The sequence below is a fragment of the Acanthopagrus latus genome, chromosome 2 (assembly GCF_904848185.1).
Source record: "Acanthopagrus latus isolate v.2019 chromosome 2, fAcaLat1.1, whole genome shotgun sequence".
Lineage (NCBI taxonomy): Eukaryota > Metazoa > Chordata > Actinopteri > Spariformes > Sparidae > Acanthopagrus > Acanthopagrus latus.
The window spans coordinates 1,293,345-1,307,821 of NC_051040.1; the positions used below are offsets into that span (position 1 = coordinate 1,293,345).

General features: G+C 44.9%; 3 protein-coding genes across 7 annotated transcripts in view; 1 reads left to right on the top strand and 2 right to left on the bottom strand.

The window, feature by feature from the left end:
- Positions 1-127: 127 nt before the first annotated feature.
- The window catches only part of LOC119004384 (octapeptide-repeat protein T2-like), a gene marked incomplete at both ends in the record, with an annotated part of 62,228 nt that continues 47,878 nt past the window's right edge, over positions 128-14,477 (bottom strand). Inside the window, one exon of the mRNA XM_037071245.1 lies at positions 128-184. Coding sequence (XP_036927140.1) covers positions 128-184 — 57 coding nt within the window. The remainder of the gene's footprint in view (positions 185-14,477) is intronic.
- Positions 692-7,584, bottom strand: rnaset2l (ribonuclease T2, like). Of its 5 annotated transcripts, XM_037071190.1 has the most exons (9): positions 7,527-7,584; positions 6,366-6,564; positions 4,926-4,993; positions 4,782-4,839; positions 3,543-3,610; positions 2,614-2,727; positions 2,242-2,290; positions 2,025-2,099; positions 692-993 (listed from the first exon to the last, which is right to left on the bottom strand). In XM_037071190.1, exons 2-9 carry the CDS (start codon positions 6,540-6,542, stop codon positions 805-807), a joined length of 798 nt encoding a protein of 265 aa, XP_036927085.1. In that variant the 5' UTR covers positions 6,543-6,564; positions 7,527-7,584; the 3' UTR covers positions 692-804. The 5 variants fall into 5 exon arrangements, with proteins under 5 accessions (XP_036927085.1, XP_036927075.1, XP_036927094.1 ...); XM_037071180.1 differs by lacking the exon at positions 7,527-7,584 and having other exon boundaries at positions 6,366-7,489; XM_037071199.1 differs by lacking the exons at positions 6,366-6,564; positions 7,527-7,584 and adding an exon at positions 5,604-5,733 and having other exon boundaries at positions 4,933-4,993.
- LOC119004389 (cytochrome c oxidase subunit 7A2, mitochondrial) lies at positions 8,722-14,156 on the top strand. Its single transcript, XM_037071257.1, has 4 exons — positions 8,722-8,791; positions 11,043-11,129; positions 11,858-11,942; positions 13,937-14,156. The coding sequence occupies exons 1-4, from the start codon at positions 8,777-8,779 to the stop codon at positions 13,993-13,995; spliced, it is 246 nt and encodes an 81-aa protein (XP_036927152.1). The 5' UTR covers positions 8,722-8,776; the 3' UTR covers positions 13,996-14,156.

The window sequence follows — 14,477 nt, forward strand, 5'->3', positions numbered from 1 at the left end:
CTCTCTGTCTCTCTCTGTCTCTCTCTCTCTGTCTCTCTCTCTCTCTCTCTCTCTCTGTCTCTCTCTGTCTCTCTCTCTCTGTCTCTCTCTCTCTCTCTCTCTCTCTCTCTCTCTCTCTCTCTCTCTGTCTCTCTCTCTCTCTGTCTCTCTCTCTCTCTCTGTCTCTCTGTCTCTCTCTCTCTCTCTCTCTTTCTCTACTCGGCTCCTTTTTGTTTTTTAATTTTTTCGTTAGCTTTACTGTTTCCTCAGTATTCAGCCTGTTTTTAGTGCTTTTCTCAATGTTCTGTCAGTACTTTTGTTTTTTCTCCTCTGGGTGGACGAGGGTTTAAAAAAACTACAGTGTAACTTGTCAATAAACTGTAAAACCAGTTCATCCGTTTGTCTGCATGTGGATTTTTATCCTGGCGGCTCAGCAGGAGCGAGCTGCAGTGATTCAGCCCTGTCCTCACCTGGGCAGGTGATTCTTTAAAAATGAAGATGTTTAATTTCACAGACACCTGAGCTTTGGGGGAAAATCCTTCCAGTGTTTAGACACTCAGTTCTGGAAGTGATGATTTGCTCCTTGAAGGCTTCTGAGTAATGAAGTTACTGGAGGAATCGTTTCAGTCCTGCTGCTGTTACACTCAGTACTGTCAGGCCTCCGTTAGGAGCCAATGAGCTTTGAGCTCAGAACCACAGGAAGACCCACCAGTTGGAGAAACAAGCTTTATTGAAAGGTTCAGAGCGTGTTTGTTCTGTGTTAACCTGTTCAGTCACACCTATAAATCTTAACATCACACGTTCAGAGCTGCTGTGGAGGCTCAGTTAGCCGCAGGGCCGCGTCGGCTTCTGGTGGTCGATGGGGAGGTAGTAGAAAGGGACGTCAGGGGGGCAGGGGTGCCCCGGAGACCACCTCCGTCCTGGGCCGGACCCGTCATCGTCGCCCAGGTGATCACAGCCGAGAGTCAGGTTGCGAGACAGAGGGATCTTCACCTGAAACCACACCTCTCTGCCCTGAGGGAGGAAGAGGAGGGAGAAGAGTGAAGCACAGCGAACACAGGTAGGATACCTTCGTATTTATTATCTGTGCTGCTTGTATCACCACGACTGGTCCTCTGGTGCAGAGTGAGACGTCGTGAGAACTGCAGTGGAAGTTCAGACATCTGGAACAAAGTCTTGGTGGTTTTTAGCCACAGCATTTCTTTGGAAGTCACTTCTGGACCTCTTAGTGAAACCGACTGCCCAACCAACATCAACATCACAGATCAATGACTTTACATCAAGACAAAGAGGTTGGTGAGGTTTCAGACACGGCGCCCCTGGAAAGAAGTGTTTGTCGGTCTGGTTCAGATGTTAGCATGTTATCAGAAAGAAAAACAGCCGGTGTGTTTCAGTTGGAACAGGAAGTAGATCTCAAATTTGGAGGATTTAAATCGTGCTTCAGGGCGAGCTGATTAGATTTGTGTGTTTCCCACCAAACAAACATTTTCCGCCATCACTCAACTATTCCCACTTTCCCACAGAATGGACCAGGTCCCTCAGCTGTTTTCTGGAGGGAACGACGCTTCAATAATCAATCATGGCCGACATGCAGGAGTCATTAGTGTCTCTGTTTGGTTTGACCACTCTGCTATTTATGGACTCGCATTCACACTTATTCACACTTTATTTTTTCCTTAGTTTTTCATCTGGTTCCAGTTTATGTATTTTAAGTGGTTGGAAACATCGACTATTGTTCTGTTCGTAAGTTGTCCAAACCGTGAGTGGTCCCAGCTTTGAATGTTTTCTGGTTTTCTCTGCTTTTTATGACGGTAAACAGAATATCTTTGCGTTCAGGATGGTTTTTCTTCACTTTTTAAAATGTCAACAGGCTGTAGAAACAGCGTAACAGCAGCGTGTCGTCAGTTTCAGGTGATTCAGGCTTTAAAATGAAGAATCGGCCTGAAGTTAATATTTCTGCTGGTTCAGGAGTCAGGTGTGATGGCAGTAGTTGGACCCAGCTCGAGGACAGAGTAACATATCGATAGAGACACAGAAGATCTGACCTTGCTGTCCGTCACACACTGGATCTCATGTTTGTCACCCAGATGTGGAACGAGGACCTGGTCGACCTCGGCGACCTGCACAAACACAGGAAGTACGTTCTCACACGGTGAAACACAACGCAGGAGCTCCTCCTCCATCTGAAGCTCCACAGTAAACCATAGCAACGTGTAGAAACGGTGAGAGATGAGGTTTAACGACTCCTCAGTGTTTCCTCACCTTGTAGGATCGATGGCAGGACGGAGTGATGCCAGCAGCCTGCAGCCACCTGCAGGAAAACACACCGTGTGATGATTGTATCTGTGAACAGGAGTGATGGTAAAGTTCCACCAAGACTCTCAGCGATGAATCACAGCAGATCATTTGTGATTATTTGTGAGCAGGCAGTGTTGAACTCCCTTTGGCTTGGACTTCTTCACTCTGCACAGCTTAAACCTGATGTCTGCCAGCAGCGAGTGTTAGCAATGTTAGCTCCTGCAACAAACTGGCAGGTGATTTAAACAACAGCGTCTGAATGTGATCAATAACACCTTTAAATAAGGTGTGTGTGTGTGTGTGTGTGTGTGTGTCTGTGTGTGTGTGCTCACTAACTTGTAGATATCAAACTGTTCTCTCAGTTTGAGGCAGATCTGGAAGTATCTTAGTGGAGAGTTCATTCCCTCGACACACGCTGCACACACACCGTGTTTCCCCCACTCCTCTCTCCTGACACACACACACACACACACACACACACACACACACACACACACACACACACACACACACACACACACAAGTCATTTCGAGCTATCAGGAGAGATTAAATGGATCACGGTTGGAGAGAGTTGTCAGATAGAGACTGGGGTAAGATGAGCCATTTTTCATATTTAGGATCACTAACTACATCAAGGCAGTCATCGTTTTATCTCTAACTAAAATATCTGCAGATATTTCAGGATGTTGTGCAACACTTCAGACAAACAGAATGAGTGTAAACAGAACTGTTTCCATAATATAGTATGTAATCCCCATCCCTCCATCCATCCCTCCATCCCTCCATCCATCCATCCCTCCATCCATCCATCCCTCCATCCATCCCTCCATCCCTCCATCCATCCATCCCTCCATCCATCCATCCCTCCATCCATCCATCCATCTCCCACCTCTGCTGGGTGGCATTCTGACTTTATTAGTCCCCTCAGGTAAAACTGCACTTCATGGTAGGTTTGCGACCTGCTGCTGCAGCTCATAGATACCACAAGATGTAGAAAACAAATGTTAAATGACACATTTTGGTCTAAACACAATTCTCGTGAAACTTCTGATGGATTAAATTCACTTTCAAGATTGAAAGCTGTTTTTTGGATATAAATGTCAAACCACATGTCACCATGTCACAGACTCCATGACATGATGCTCCTCCTAAATATTTGATCACATGATCAATGTTTTTTAACCGTTTCCTAGCAACAAGGGGTGGCTCAACTTACCCTTTGGCTCAACTTGCCCCAGTCTCCCCTACTGGTGGTGTTTCTTACCAGAAGTGAAAGCTGGACTTAATGGTCAGCAGAGACGGCCAGAGTTCATCCAGCTGAGCCTCCAGCTCCTGGGAGACGGGGAACATCGTCAGTCAGCTCTCAGCCGCAGATGTAATGGCTTTTTTCAAACGTGGCTCCATCTTTTCTTCTTAACGAGGCGCACGTATATAGTTGTCCAAGTACATAGTTGACCCGTGCTTCAGTAAAAACTCTCTCGACCACATTCTTCGTTTTTACTATTTACCGAAAATCATAAGCACATTAAATGTAAAATAACAGTGGTTCAAAGCACGGTCAAAAACTAGTGTGCACTCAAGGCTCCGCGGCTTCAACTGTACGGCCAATCAGAGGCCAGGCTGACTGCAGTAACTGGCGATCCTGATGAAACACGGTGCAAAGAACCTGCCGAGTCACTTATTCTTAAAACAAAATACAGTTATTCTGTTACTACATGTGGCAGCAGGGCGTTTCATCAGGTGTTCATTTCTCTGGAAAAATCAAGTGAACTCCCCCCGCGAGGCCGAATGGACAATCATCACCGACGCAGCAGCTGCTGGGAGACTGTGTGATCAGAATCTGTTACCTGCTGAGCCTGATTTTCATTGGGTGGCTGTAAATGTACGGCCTGTAAACGTTTGGCTCGTCACGTAGATGATGTCATCATCCTGCTGCCTGAGCTGGGACTCAATGTTATTATTCACTTCTCATCTCAGGGCTCGTATAATATTTCATAGTGTCAAACTCTCCGATTTCATTTTGTGACTTCAGTGAATCGATGCAGCAGGTCTGAGACGATCCGGCCTCACGCGGCTCCGGACAGTTTGATGTTATGAAATAAAGTATGTGTGTTGTGCCGAGGAGCTACGATTAATAAATCAGTTCAAACACACAGAACAACAACCTGCCAATGTACAGAACCGAAGGAGAAACGGGCTCAGCTGGTTTTGGGTCATTTGGAGCAGAATAGCTGAAATATCAAATGTGATTTACAAGATTTGATGTTTGAATTCATGGCATGTTCTTAAATTGATCACAAATGTGTCAGCAAATCTTCAGACTGCCGCTGAGAACGAAGCTACTTTTATAAATTATGTTTTCATTTAAATGTGTTTCTCTTAATTTTCTGTCACTTCAACTTAAAAAGTTTGATCTGCCGTCTCTCTCATCATGTGACGAACACTGTGACTCCCCCCGGACGTCTCAGGTAACCAGGTGAGCTGAAGCTGACCGAGGACTCACCTGGACGTCTGACTGGAACATCGGCCAGCAGGTGCAGCAGTTGAACACCTTGAGAGGCCTGCGGGCACAAAGACCGGACACGTGAGTCAGAATCTGAACCCGGTGGGCTGAAGATGCTGGCGAGGCTCTGCAGCTGATAGTTACCACAGACCGTGGATGGTCCAGTTGTTGATGCTCGGAGGGATCTGACACAGTTTCTCCTGGTCCAAAGACTGCAGACAGACAGACGACAGCATCTGTTATCAAACATGTCAGCAGATACTTAACTGACTTCCTCTCCTCGCTGCTTCCTCAGTTCCTTTTCTTTCTTACCTCCTTCCTCGCTTCCCTTCCCTCTTTCTTTACTTCCTTTTATCCTCTTTCCTCTTCTACTCGTCTCCTTATTTCTTTACTTCCTTATTTACTTCCATCCTCCTCTTGTATTTCCCTTTCCTCACTGCTTCCTCTTTTCCTTCCCTATCCGCCTGTTTCCTTGCTTACCTAATCTTTTACTTCCTTACCTTCTTGTTTCCTATCCTTATTAAGTCCTTTCTTCCTTACTGTAACCTTTCCTTCCCTCTCTCCTCATGTCCTTCGTTGTTTCCTCAAATGTAAATGTACTTATTGATCTCATCTTTCTCTCTTTCCTGACACATTTTTCTTCCAACCTTACGAATCTGATCTTTTGTATCTGAGCAACAGTTTACTCTTCTTTACTTCATTTCCTCCTTATCTCCTGCTTTTCCTCTTCCTTGCCTCCCACTTTCTCTCCCCTTTGTCTTCATTTTCCCTCCTTTCTCTCCACATATCATAATTTCCTTCCTTGTCTCCTTCCTTACTTCCCTGCATCCTCCTTTCCTTTACAACCCCCCGTTTCCTCATGTCCTGCTTTACTCATTTTCGTAACTCCTCCTTTCTCCTCCGACCCTCTACACCAGTGGTGTCAAACTGATCCAGTAAAGGGCCATGTGGCTGCAGGTTTTCATTCCAACCAAGTAAGAACACGCCTGATTTGGATCAGGTGTGTTCTTGCTGATTTGGATCAGGTGTGTTCTTGCTGATTTGGATCAGGTGTGTTCTTGCTTGGTTGGAATGAAAACCTGCAGCCACATGGCCCTTTACTGGATCAGTTTGACACCACTGCTCTACACGGTTTCCTTCCTTGTCTCCTTCTTTCCTTTACCCCTCTCCTTTTCTTCTTCACCTAGCTCTCCCTCTCAACAGTGTCCTTTCCTTCTCTACAGCACTTCCTCATTTCCTTCACTATCTCCTGTTTTCCTTTATCTTCCTCCTACATTTCCTTCCATTCTTCCTCCATTCCATTCCTTCACAATCTCTTCTGTCCTTCTTCTTCGCCTCCTTTCTTCCTTGACTATCTACCTCTGTCCTTTCCTTCCCTACCTCCTAAGGCCTTTCCTGTCTCCTCCTTTCCCTCCCTACCTTCTACTTTATTGCCTCTCAGAAACTAATGTCTCCATCTTGTCAACAGCTGGTAGGAAACTCGTGAAATTATCTTTAACTCATAAATTCATCTCTTCCTCTGATACCAGACTTGATGATGATGACGATGATGAAGATGATGATGATGATGATGATGAAGCTCACCTGACAGAACCCTCCGGGCCACTGCAGAGTGAACAGGATGCACTTCCACGAGCAGAACCGCTTCTCTTCCACTCCCTGTCGGCCATGTTTGTAGTCCTCCCAGTGTACTTCCTGCGTGCTGGTGAATTCTGGACGCTGCAGCAGCAGGAACAGACCGAGCAGCACCGAGCTCCACATCTCCTCGACGATCCAGAAGGTTCTGATCAAACAGAACATCAGTCAGAGGATTCAGGTGCTGCTCTCAGGCACTCTGAGTATTCCATCTTCTACTTTTTTTATTTGCAGACACTTGAAGTACATGAAGCTGAGAACGTGTGTACTTTTACTTCAGCAGTACTTTTACCTGTAATGGAGTATTTTCTATATTGCTACAATGATACTAATGAGTACTTTATTAACACTGTTAATACATGAATATGATATTATTCATTATTTCACACATGCATTGCAATAATAATATAAAGATAATCTACTGTCAGTTATATAAAATAACATAATATTATACATTAAACAAAGATATGATGTATGAGGCAGTTTGGAGTTATAATCTCATTTGTTTACACATAGATCACTGGAATAAACCTTTTTTTACACTAATAAAGAAATATCCTCATGTAGAACCTTTGCTGAATTAACAAAAATGAATAAATAATGAAAAATTAATCAGAATCAGCGCTTCACAAAGTTTATTAAGTTTCTCTTAACTCAACAACTCGCTAAATTGAGACATTTTTCAAGGGAGTCTGGTGATTTTCTCCAGGGACGACCAAGAATTCAACATCAGTTTTTGCTGTTTTGCTAAAAATCAGACATTGAACGCCACATGGTTTGACTGCTGTCATTGGCTCCTTCGTCCCCTGACAGTAACATATCACAACATTAGTACGTACTCAAGCAAAGTTGAGCAATTAAATATAATTAAATTTAAGACAACATGAATGTTTCAAATTAAAGCTTATTTTCTTTTGAGTCTCTCAGCAACAGCAACATGAAAATTATTAGTTTAGATAAACAAGGTGAATATTTGAATTCCCTGAACATCTGGAACAATTAAGACATCGTGGTCAGCCTTCCTCTGAACTCCAGCTGTCTGGAAAAATACCAAATAAATGCTTCCTGTGACTCTCGTTGGATTCAGAGGAAATATTTAATGTGACTTACCAGAGAGCTGCTGCTGCTGCTGCACTGAGCTGCTGTCGACGTCTTTCTGTTCACTTCACTGAGAACAAGAAGTGGAACTGAGACTGAAGAGAACTCGTGTGTGTGTTCATGCACACAGATGAGGAAACTCTTCCTCTTCTCCCCCGACACACCTGACAGGTGTCAGGAGGAAAGAGGACGAGCTCTGTGCTGCAGTGAGGAGATTCTCTGCACACTTATTCTTATCCAGACCTTCTGTGTCAGAGTCATGAAACAGATTACAGGAGGACACAAGGTGAATCAATGTGTTTCTTTCCCTCAACAAAAATCTCATCGGACTCCAGCAGGCCGACTGATATTTCCAACATCTGACTGATTTGAGTTTCCTGTGAAATTTGTGAGATTCAGAGGAAGTCACGTTATGACAGTGAGCCGAGAGCGGCTGATGAAGTCAGAACACACTGTGAGACGATCAGCTGATGATTAATTTAACACCGTATCTGTACGTTTACATGAGTATCACCTTGTTAGGTACTTTTTTACAACACTGGCTGACTGTTTGGCAGATCACTGTGTGGATTACTGAACAGTAACTGAAGAAGTTATATTTAAATACTCAGTTACAAGCTAAACGTCCCTCATTCATTTTTACTGATGTAAAAAATAAGAAAATCACAAAATGTACTGATGTAAAAATACTCATCAGGCCTTGTGTTGGTGTTATATTCAGTCATGTAATGTAACAAAGTTCATTTACTCAAGTACTGACGTACCATTCTGAGGTAGCATTTGATTCTCTGCTACATGATATTTCCACTTCAGCACATTCAGGAGGCAAATATTATACTTTCTACTCCACATTAACTTTAGTTACTCTGCTGCTCTGATGCAGCAGGTGATCTGCAATCTGCTCCTCAGGGATCAATAACACACTGATTAGTGAATGTAAATGACCTCACTGTGTTATAACGAGCCAATTTAAACTACATTTTGCAGCTCATACTGCAGTTTCATTGTTCCGGATCCTTCCTGCATGATGGAGGTCGTCTGTTTGTTTCCTGTGTTGCTGTGAGACGAGCGAACACTCACAGTTTGGCCTCTACAGCAGATCGTAGTTTGGCTGAGATTCAGACACACTGATACTGTGTGTGTGTGTGTGTGTGTGTGTGTGTGTGTGTGTGTGTGTGTGTGTGTCTGTGCGTGCGCATGTCCTTGCCAGGGTGAGACGAGGCTGCGCAGCTCGACACACTCACACACACACCGCCACAGACATGAACCACCTGCTGGTAAATACAACTCTTCTTCTTCTTCTTCTTCTTCTTCTTCTTCTTCTTCTCTAACTTCCCTCTGTTTGCATGTCTGAAGCTTCAGGGATCTTTTCAGGTGACAGAACAGGAAGTTAGGTACAGGTAGAAGAGGAGAAAGTGTGTGTTTGTGCAGGAGGACGGCGGGTGGAGGCCTGACCTTTGCACCATGTAGGACAGAAGTGTCTCACTTTCACCGAGGTTGTGTTTTATGTTGTTGTGTTTGTGTTGCTGCCGAGCCGCCGTGTGTGTGTTCATGATGTTATATGATCTGTAGACTCGCCTCACATGACCTGCTGTCCTCACTTCACCTGACGGCCATGACTGTGACCTGCTGTCAGTGGGACAATGCAGCTCAGCACGTACACACACACACACACACACACACACACACACTTCCTTCTCTGCCTCCTGATTGGTTCAAGTGTCAGTTTCAGAGGTTGTGATTGGCTGTCGCTTGTGCCAGTCATGCCCACAGCGACCCGCCGTGACCTTTGCAGTGTGTTAAAAAGTCATGCAGCTTTCTTAAAGCAACAGACGGCTGCAGAGGTGTCGGGATCAGAGGAGGAAGTGAAGGCTGAACCTTCAAAATAAAATACCCTCCTAATAGACAAACTGCAGAGTTACAGTGTGTTCAACATCTGGACGGCTGTCTGTGCAAAGTGAAACTGCTCGAAACGTTGTAAGAGATGAAATGGGTTCAGACGAGGGTGGATGGACCTCCTGTGTTCACCCAGATTCTACCGGGCCACATTCAAAGATTTATATAGAGGAACCAGAGCAGAGGTACTGAAATACAAATCTGACAAAGATGCTTTTCAACGACTCAAAGGTCCATGAGGTCGGTCAGGCCACATGCTGTAATACGATATATATATATATATATATATATACACACACACACATATATACACATATGTATATATATAAATGTCATTTTCATTCAAAACAACAACAAAAATAGAAACTAAAATATAATTTCGAGCACTCTGTTGGTTTTTGTTGTCGTGTCATAGATGTGACAAGAGTCCTTCTTGCAGCTTCATATGATGATTTCAGTGCATTTATTTTTGTTGTTGTTACCTCTTGAATTTTGAGGAAATGTCTCTTCAAAATTCCTGCAATCCTGTGCAATCTGTAGCTCCTACAGCCGGCAAACTGCTCCAAAAACGGAGAATAATAGTTCGGGGGCCACAAACAGGAGGCCTGGGGGCCGGATGCAGCCGGCAGGCCGCCTACTGAGGACCACTGAGCTACATGTTGGACACAAAGATGGTGTATGTCAGTGTTGTTCCAGGCTGCGTTAATCAGAACCAGACGCTGTTTGATCAGATCTCTTTAGATCTTAACACAAATAACTGTGTTTACAGCTGCGGGACAACAATGCACATGACTGTTTTTTAATATGAGAGTAATTGGAGCGAAACCCACCAGAGCTGTCGACGCCCCAACACCAAGAAAAAGGAACAGAGAGTTACTGTCAGATCAGAACGTGAACAACTCAGCCAGGTTTCTGTGTCGCGGTGGGACGGGCCACACCTGGTACCGGTCCGTCAGCTGCCAGCAGCCGGGAAAACAGAAATGAGACTTTCTCTTCTCCTTTCACCGAACATCACAACTCGTAATATCACAGCGTGTTTCCACAGTTTCACTGCTGGACTGCAGCGTCACAGATTCAACAATCCTCCTGAAAAAATAGAGAAACGAATGATGTGAAGAAAATAGAAGGAAGAAATTCCTGCACAGTCTGAGTCACTGTCGAAGGTTTTAAAAGAGGCTAAATGATCGTGTTAGACAACACAGCTGGATGTCGTCGCTTTGCTTTTGACAAAATGATTCAGAGCAAAAAACTGTTTTGTGCATAAAAAACAAGCTGTCGGTGTTTCAGGTCAAATGTCTTCACTGAAAAAGAAGAGTTGTTAGTTTCAAATGAAAGTGACTCCTGATGAAGTCAGTGCAGCAGGAAGTTCGTTATATTTTCAGTACCACAGTGGTCCAGTGACAGTTGTCTGAACATCCACATGTTCACTGCCAACAGGAAGTGCTAACAGCTGATTCTGCTGAGTTATAATGAAGTTTCTGATGTTATTTTTTCTTCTTTTAAGTTTTAAATCAAGTCTCCAGTTACTTCACTCATTTAGCAGAACAAACCTCCAGAACTTCTCTTCTGTCCCGAAGCCCTAAATTCTAAAACTGAGCTTTATGTGTTTTTCTTTTTCTTTTGTGATTTCAGAAAGTTCCATTTCTGGCCGGCCGGGCCTTCAGCAGCTCGGCCAGACAGCTGAGGAACAAAGTCCCCGAGGCCCAGAAACTCTTCCAGGTAACACGACAGTAAAGAGCCGGAGTTATGGGATAGAAACTGAGGTTCAAGTGACGACAAAGAACCTTTCAGCTGTTGTTGTTTCTGGCGCCCCCTTTTGACAAACATGTTATGACGCCGGCTGTTGTAAACGCCTTTGCTAACTTGTGGTGGCGGCATGTGACAGAGAGACCGCAGAATGATTCATGATGAGATGTTGTGTTATATTTGACCTGTGATCAGACCCGAGCACAGACGTGGTCTCTTATCTGTCACAGGTCATTTACAATCATCAGAGGAATCAGAAATAATCATCATAAGTTCCTTGTAGTCACTTCAGTCAGGTTTGATCTCCACATCTGAGATCCTTCTGTGCAGTCTGGCGTCTCGACAGCAGGCAGCAAGACCAGAACCAGTCAGACGCCAGAACAGTCAACATCACACTTTCTGCATCTCACCCAAAAAAGGCAGATTTCACAGAAACAGCTTTTATAACCGTAGTGTAAAATCAAACCAGATTGTTGAGAATGTGGCAGTGTTCTCATGGAAGCTGCTCATTGGAGGAAACCAAACACACTTTCTAAAAAATGTTATCAGACCAAATTGAACAAATTGTGAAAGTCAAACGAGGGAAAGTGCGTAATGTGTTGCTGTAATTACACAGTCTGGCTGTCAAATTGGGCATCATGCTAACACGTTAGCATAAACTGTTTGTTTTTTTTCCCACCATGTCGTTTCCACGGTTACAGGAGGACAACGGGCTGCCCGTCCACATCAAGGGAGGAACAGCAGACGTCGTGCTCTACAGGGCGACCATGATGTTAACCATCGCAGGTAAACTTGTTCACACCTGTCATATAACAATTATATCGTTATAAACCTCAAACAGGACATTCAGAACTAAACCCAAAGAACACGTATCCATCGGTTCAGCTGAAGATAAAGTCAGCCACAGTGGTTCGAGTCAGACACAACGAGAGGATTTCTTTTGTTTCCAGCGTCCTGGAAACCCAAAGAGGGAATTTCTAACTGTGGAAGATCGCCATTCGATTTGTCGCAATGAGAAACACATGCAGTGACAGAATGTGTTGCTGTGAAAAACATGTTACAGTTTCCAGTCTGGTCGTCCAAAATGAGCAAGCAGGACTCAACCAACGAGGAATTTGCTTTGATATTTTGGGGTCGTTTTTGATCATTAACTTTAATGATTTTATTTATCTTTAAAAGTTTCCACAGACAGAAGCTACAACAACACAACAGTGAAGGAGACAAAGAAGTGAGAGTTACAGTCTGCTGCTCTAAATCTGGTCACAGGATCACCGAGCTGCTGGAGACAGACAGGAGGACAGACAGGAGGACGGACAGGAGGACAGACAGGAGGATGGACAGGAGGACAGACAGGAGGACGGACAGGAGGACAGAAGGTGGACGGACAGGAGGACGGACAGGAGGACGGACAGGTGGACGGACAGGAGGACGGACAGGTGGACGGACAGGAGGACAGACAGGAGGACAGACAGGTGGACGGACAGGAGGACGGACAGGAGGACAGACAGGTGGACGGACAGGAGGACGGACAGGTGGACGGACAGGAGGACAGAAGGTGGACGGACAGGAGGACAGACAGGAGGACAGGACAGACAGGAGACAGGACAGACAGGTGGACAGACAGGAGGATAGACAGGAGGACGGACAGGAGGACGGACAGGAGGACAGACAGGAGGACAGACAGGAGGATGGACAGGAGGACAGACAGGAGGACGGACAGGAGGACAGACAGGTGGACAGACTGGTGGACAGACAGGAGGACAGACAGGAGGACAGACTGGAAACACATACTGGCTCATTTACTCTCAGTCATACTTGAGGAAAAGGAAAGACACCATGTTGAATTATTACTTTGGTACTTGTGATCCTGTCTTGATCCATTGTGTCTGATTGATAACAGCTGGTGACTTGATTCAGCTGTTAGACTCAGCCACACTGACACTACAATGGGAAAGTCTAAGGAGCTCGGCGTTGATCTGCTAAAAGAGCTAATTATTGATTTGAACAAGTCAGGAAAGTCTCTTGGAGGCCTTTCAAAGCAGTTACAGGTCCCAAGATCAACTGTACAACAAACTATCACCTGCTGCTGAGAGAAGTCTGCAGTGTCTTGGAGGACCGCCGTCCACAGTCCGGTGGTTCTGACATCCAGGTGAGCTGAGAGGCTGCTGAGTCAGGAAGACGCGGCATCTCAAAGCTCCACTGCAGTTTGCTGCTGATCACATGGATGAAGAAAGAACCTTCTGGATGAAAACTCTCATGAAACTTAAACTGAGCCGTTGAGTCAGCAGCATGTCTGGAGCACAAGCATGGTGCTGGCTGTGTTCTGCTGCCAGTGGATCTGCTGCTATAAAGAAAGTAAACAGAATAAAGAAGAAGGAGGAAAATCTCCAGATTCTTGAGGAAAACCTCAAATCATCAGCAGAAGATTGGCTAGAACTGAGGTTTTGTAATAACTTTCCAAAGTCCGGACTGAACCTAATCGAGAACATGTGGACTGTGCTGAAGAAACAGGTCCGGTTCTGTTGGGGGGAGCGATCCAGAGGACGATCAGAAGCTCGTGGACTATTAGAATATTAGAATCACTGTGTGTTTATTTATGATCCAGCAGATTTGGTCACATTTCCAGAAGACAAGTGATAAATTTAATTACTGAACCAAACATGAATGTTCAAAGGTGCATCTAAACGTGACTGTTCCTTCAGCTTGACTGAAAGGTACTGAATTGAAAATAAGTCATGTAATAACGTTGTGTGTTCTCTGTTGTGTCCTTACCTCCTCAGGAACCTGTTACTCCTGCTACTGGCTGCTCACCGCCTCCATGCCTCAGAAGAAACAATAGAGAAGCATCAGACGGGCTTCGGGCTCAGACTATCGCCTGGAGACCGACGCTCTGCTCCTTCTGACGCTAATGTTTGATGTGTACATTAGATTTTATCATCAGCCGTCCTACTGTTATTATGGCAATGATGACTATGTTAAAAGAAAGTGTTAAATCTTTAATCTGAGCGCCTGCAGAGTCTTCATTTCCTCGCCCATCCTGAACGTTTGATCTGGACCCAGCAGCCGGTCTCACTGTGAACCGTGTTTGATTTGGGACACATTTATCGTATTTACATATCAACAGGCGCTGAGATGTTTCAGAGTCACTCCAAGGTTCTTAAACTTGCTGGAAGGTGTCCTCCTCCATGTGTCCTCAAGACCACTGGACTGATCCTCAGCCAGAGAGGACGAGGTCGACGAGTCCAACGCCCTAAAACTGTTCACGCAACGGGAACATCAGAGCGTCAGTCTGACCGGTCGGTACAGAGGTCTGCGTTATTA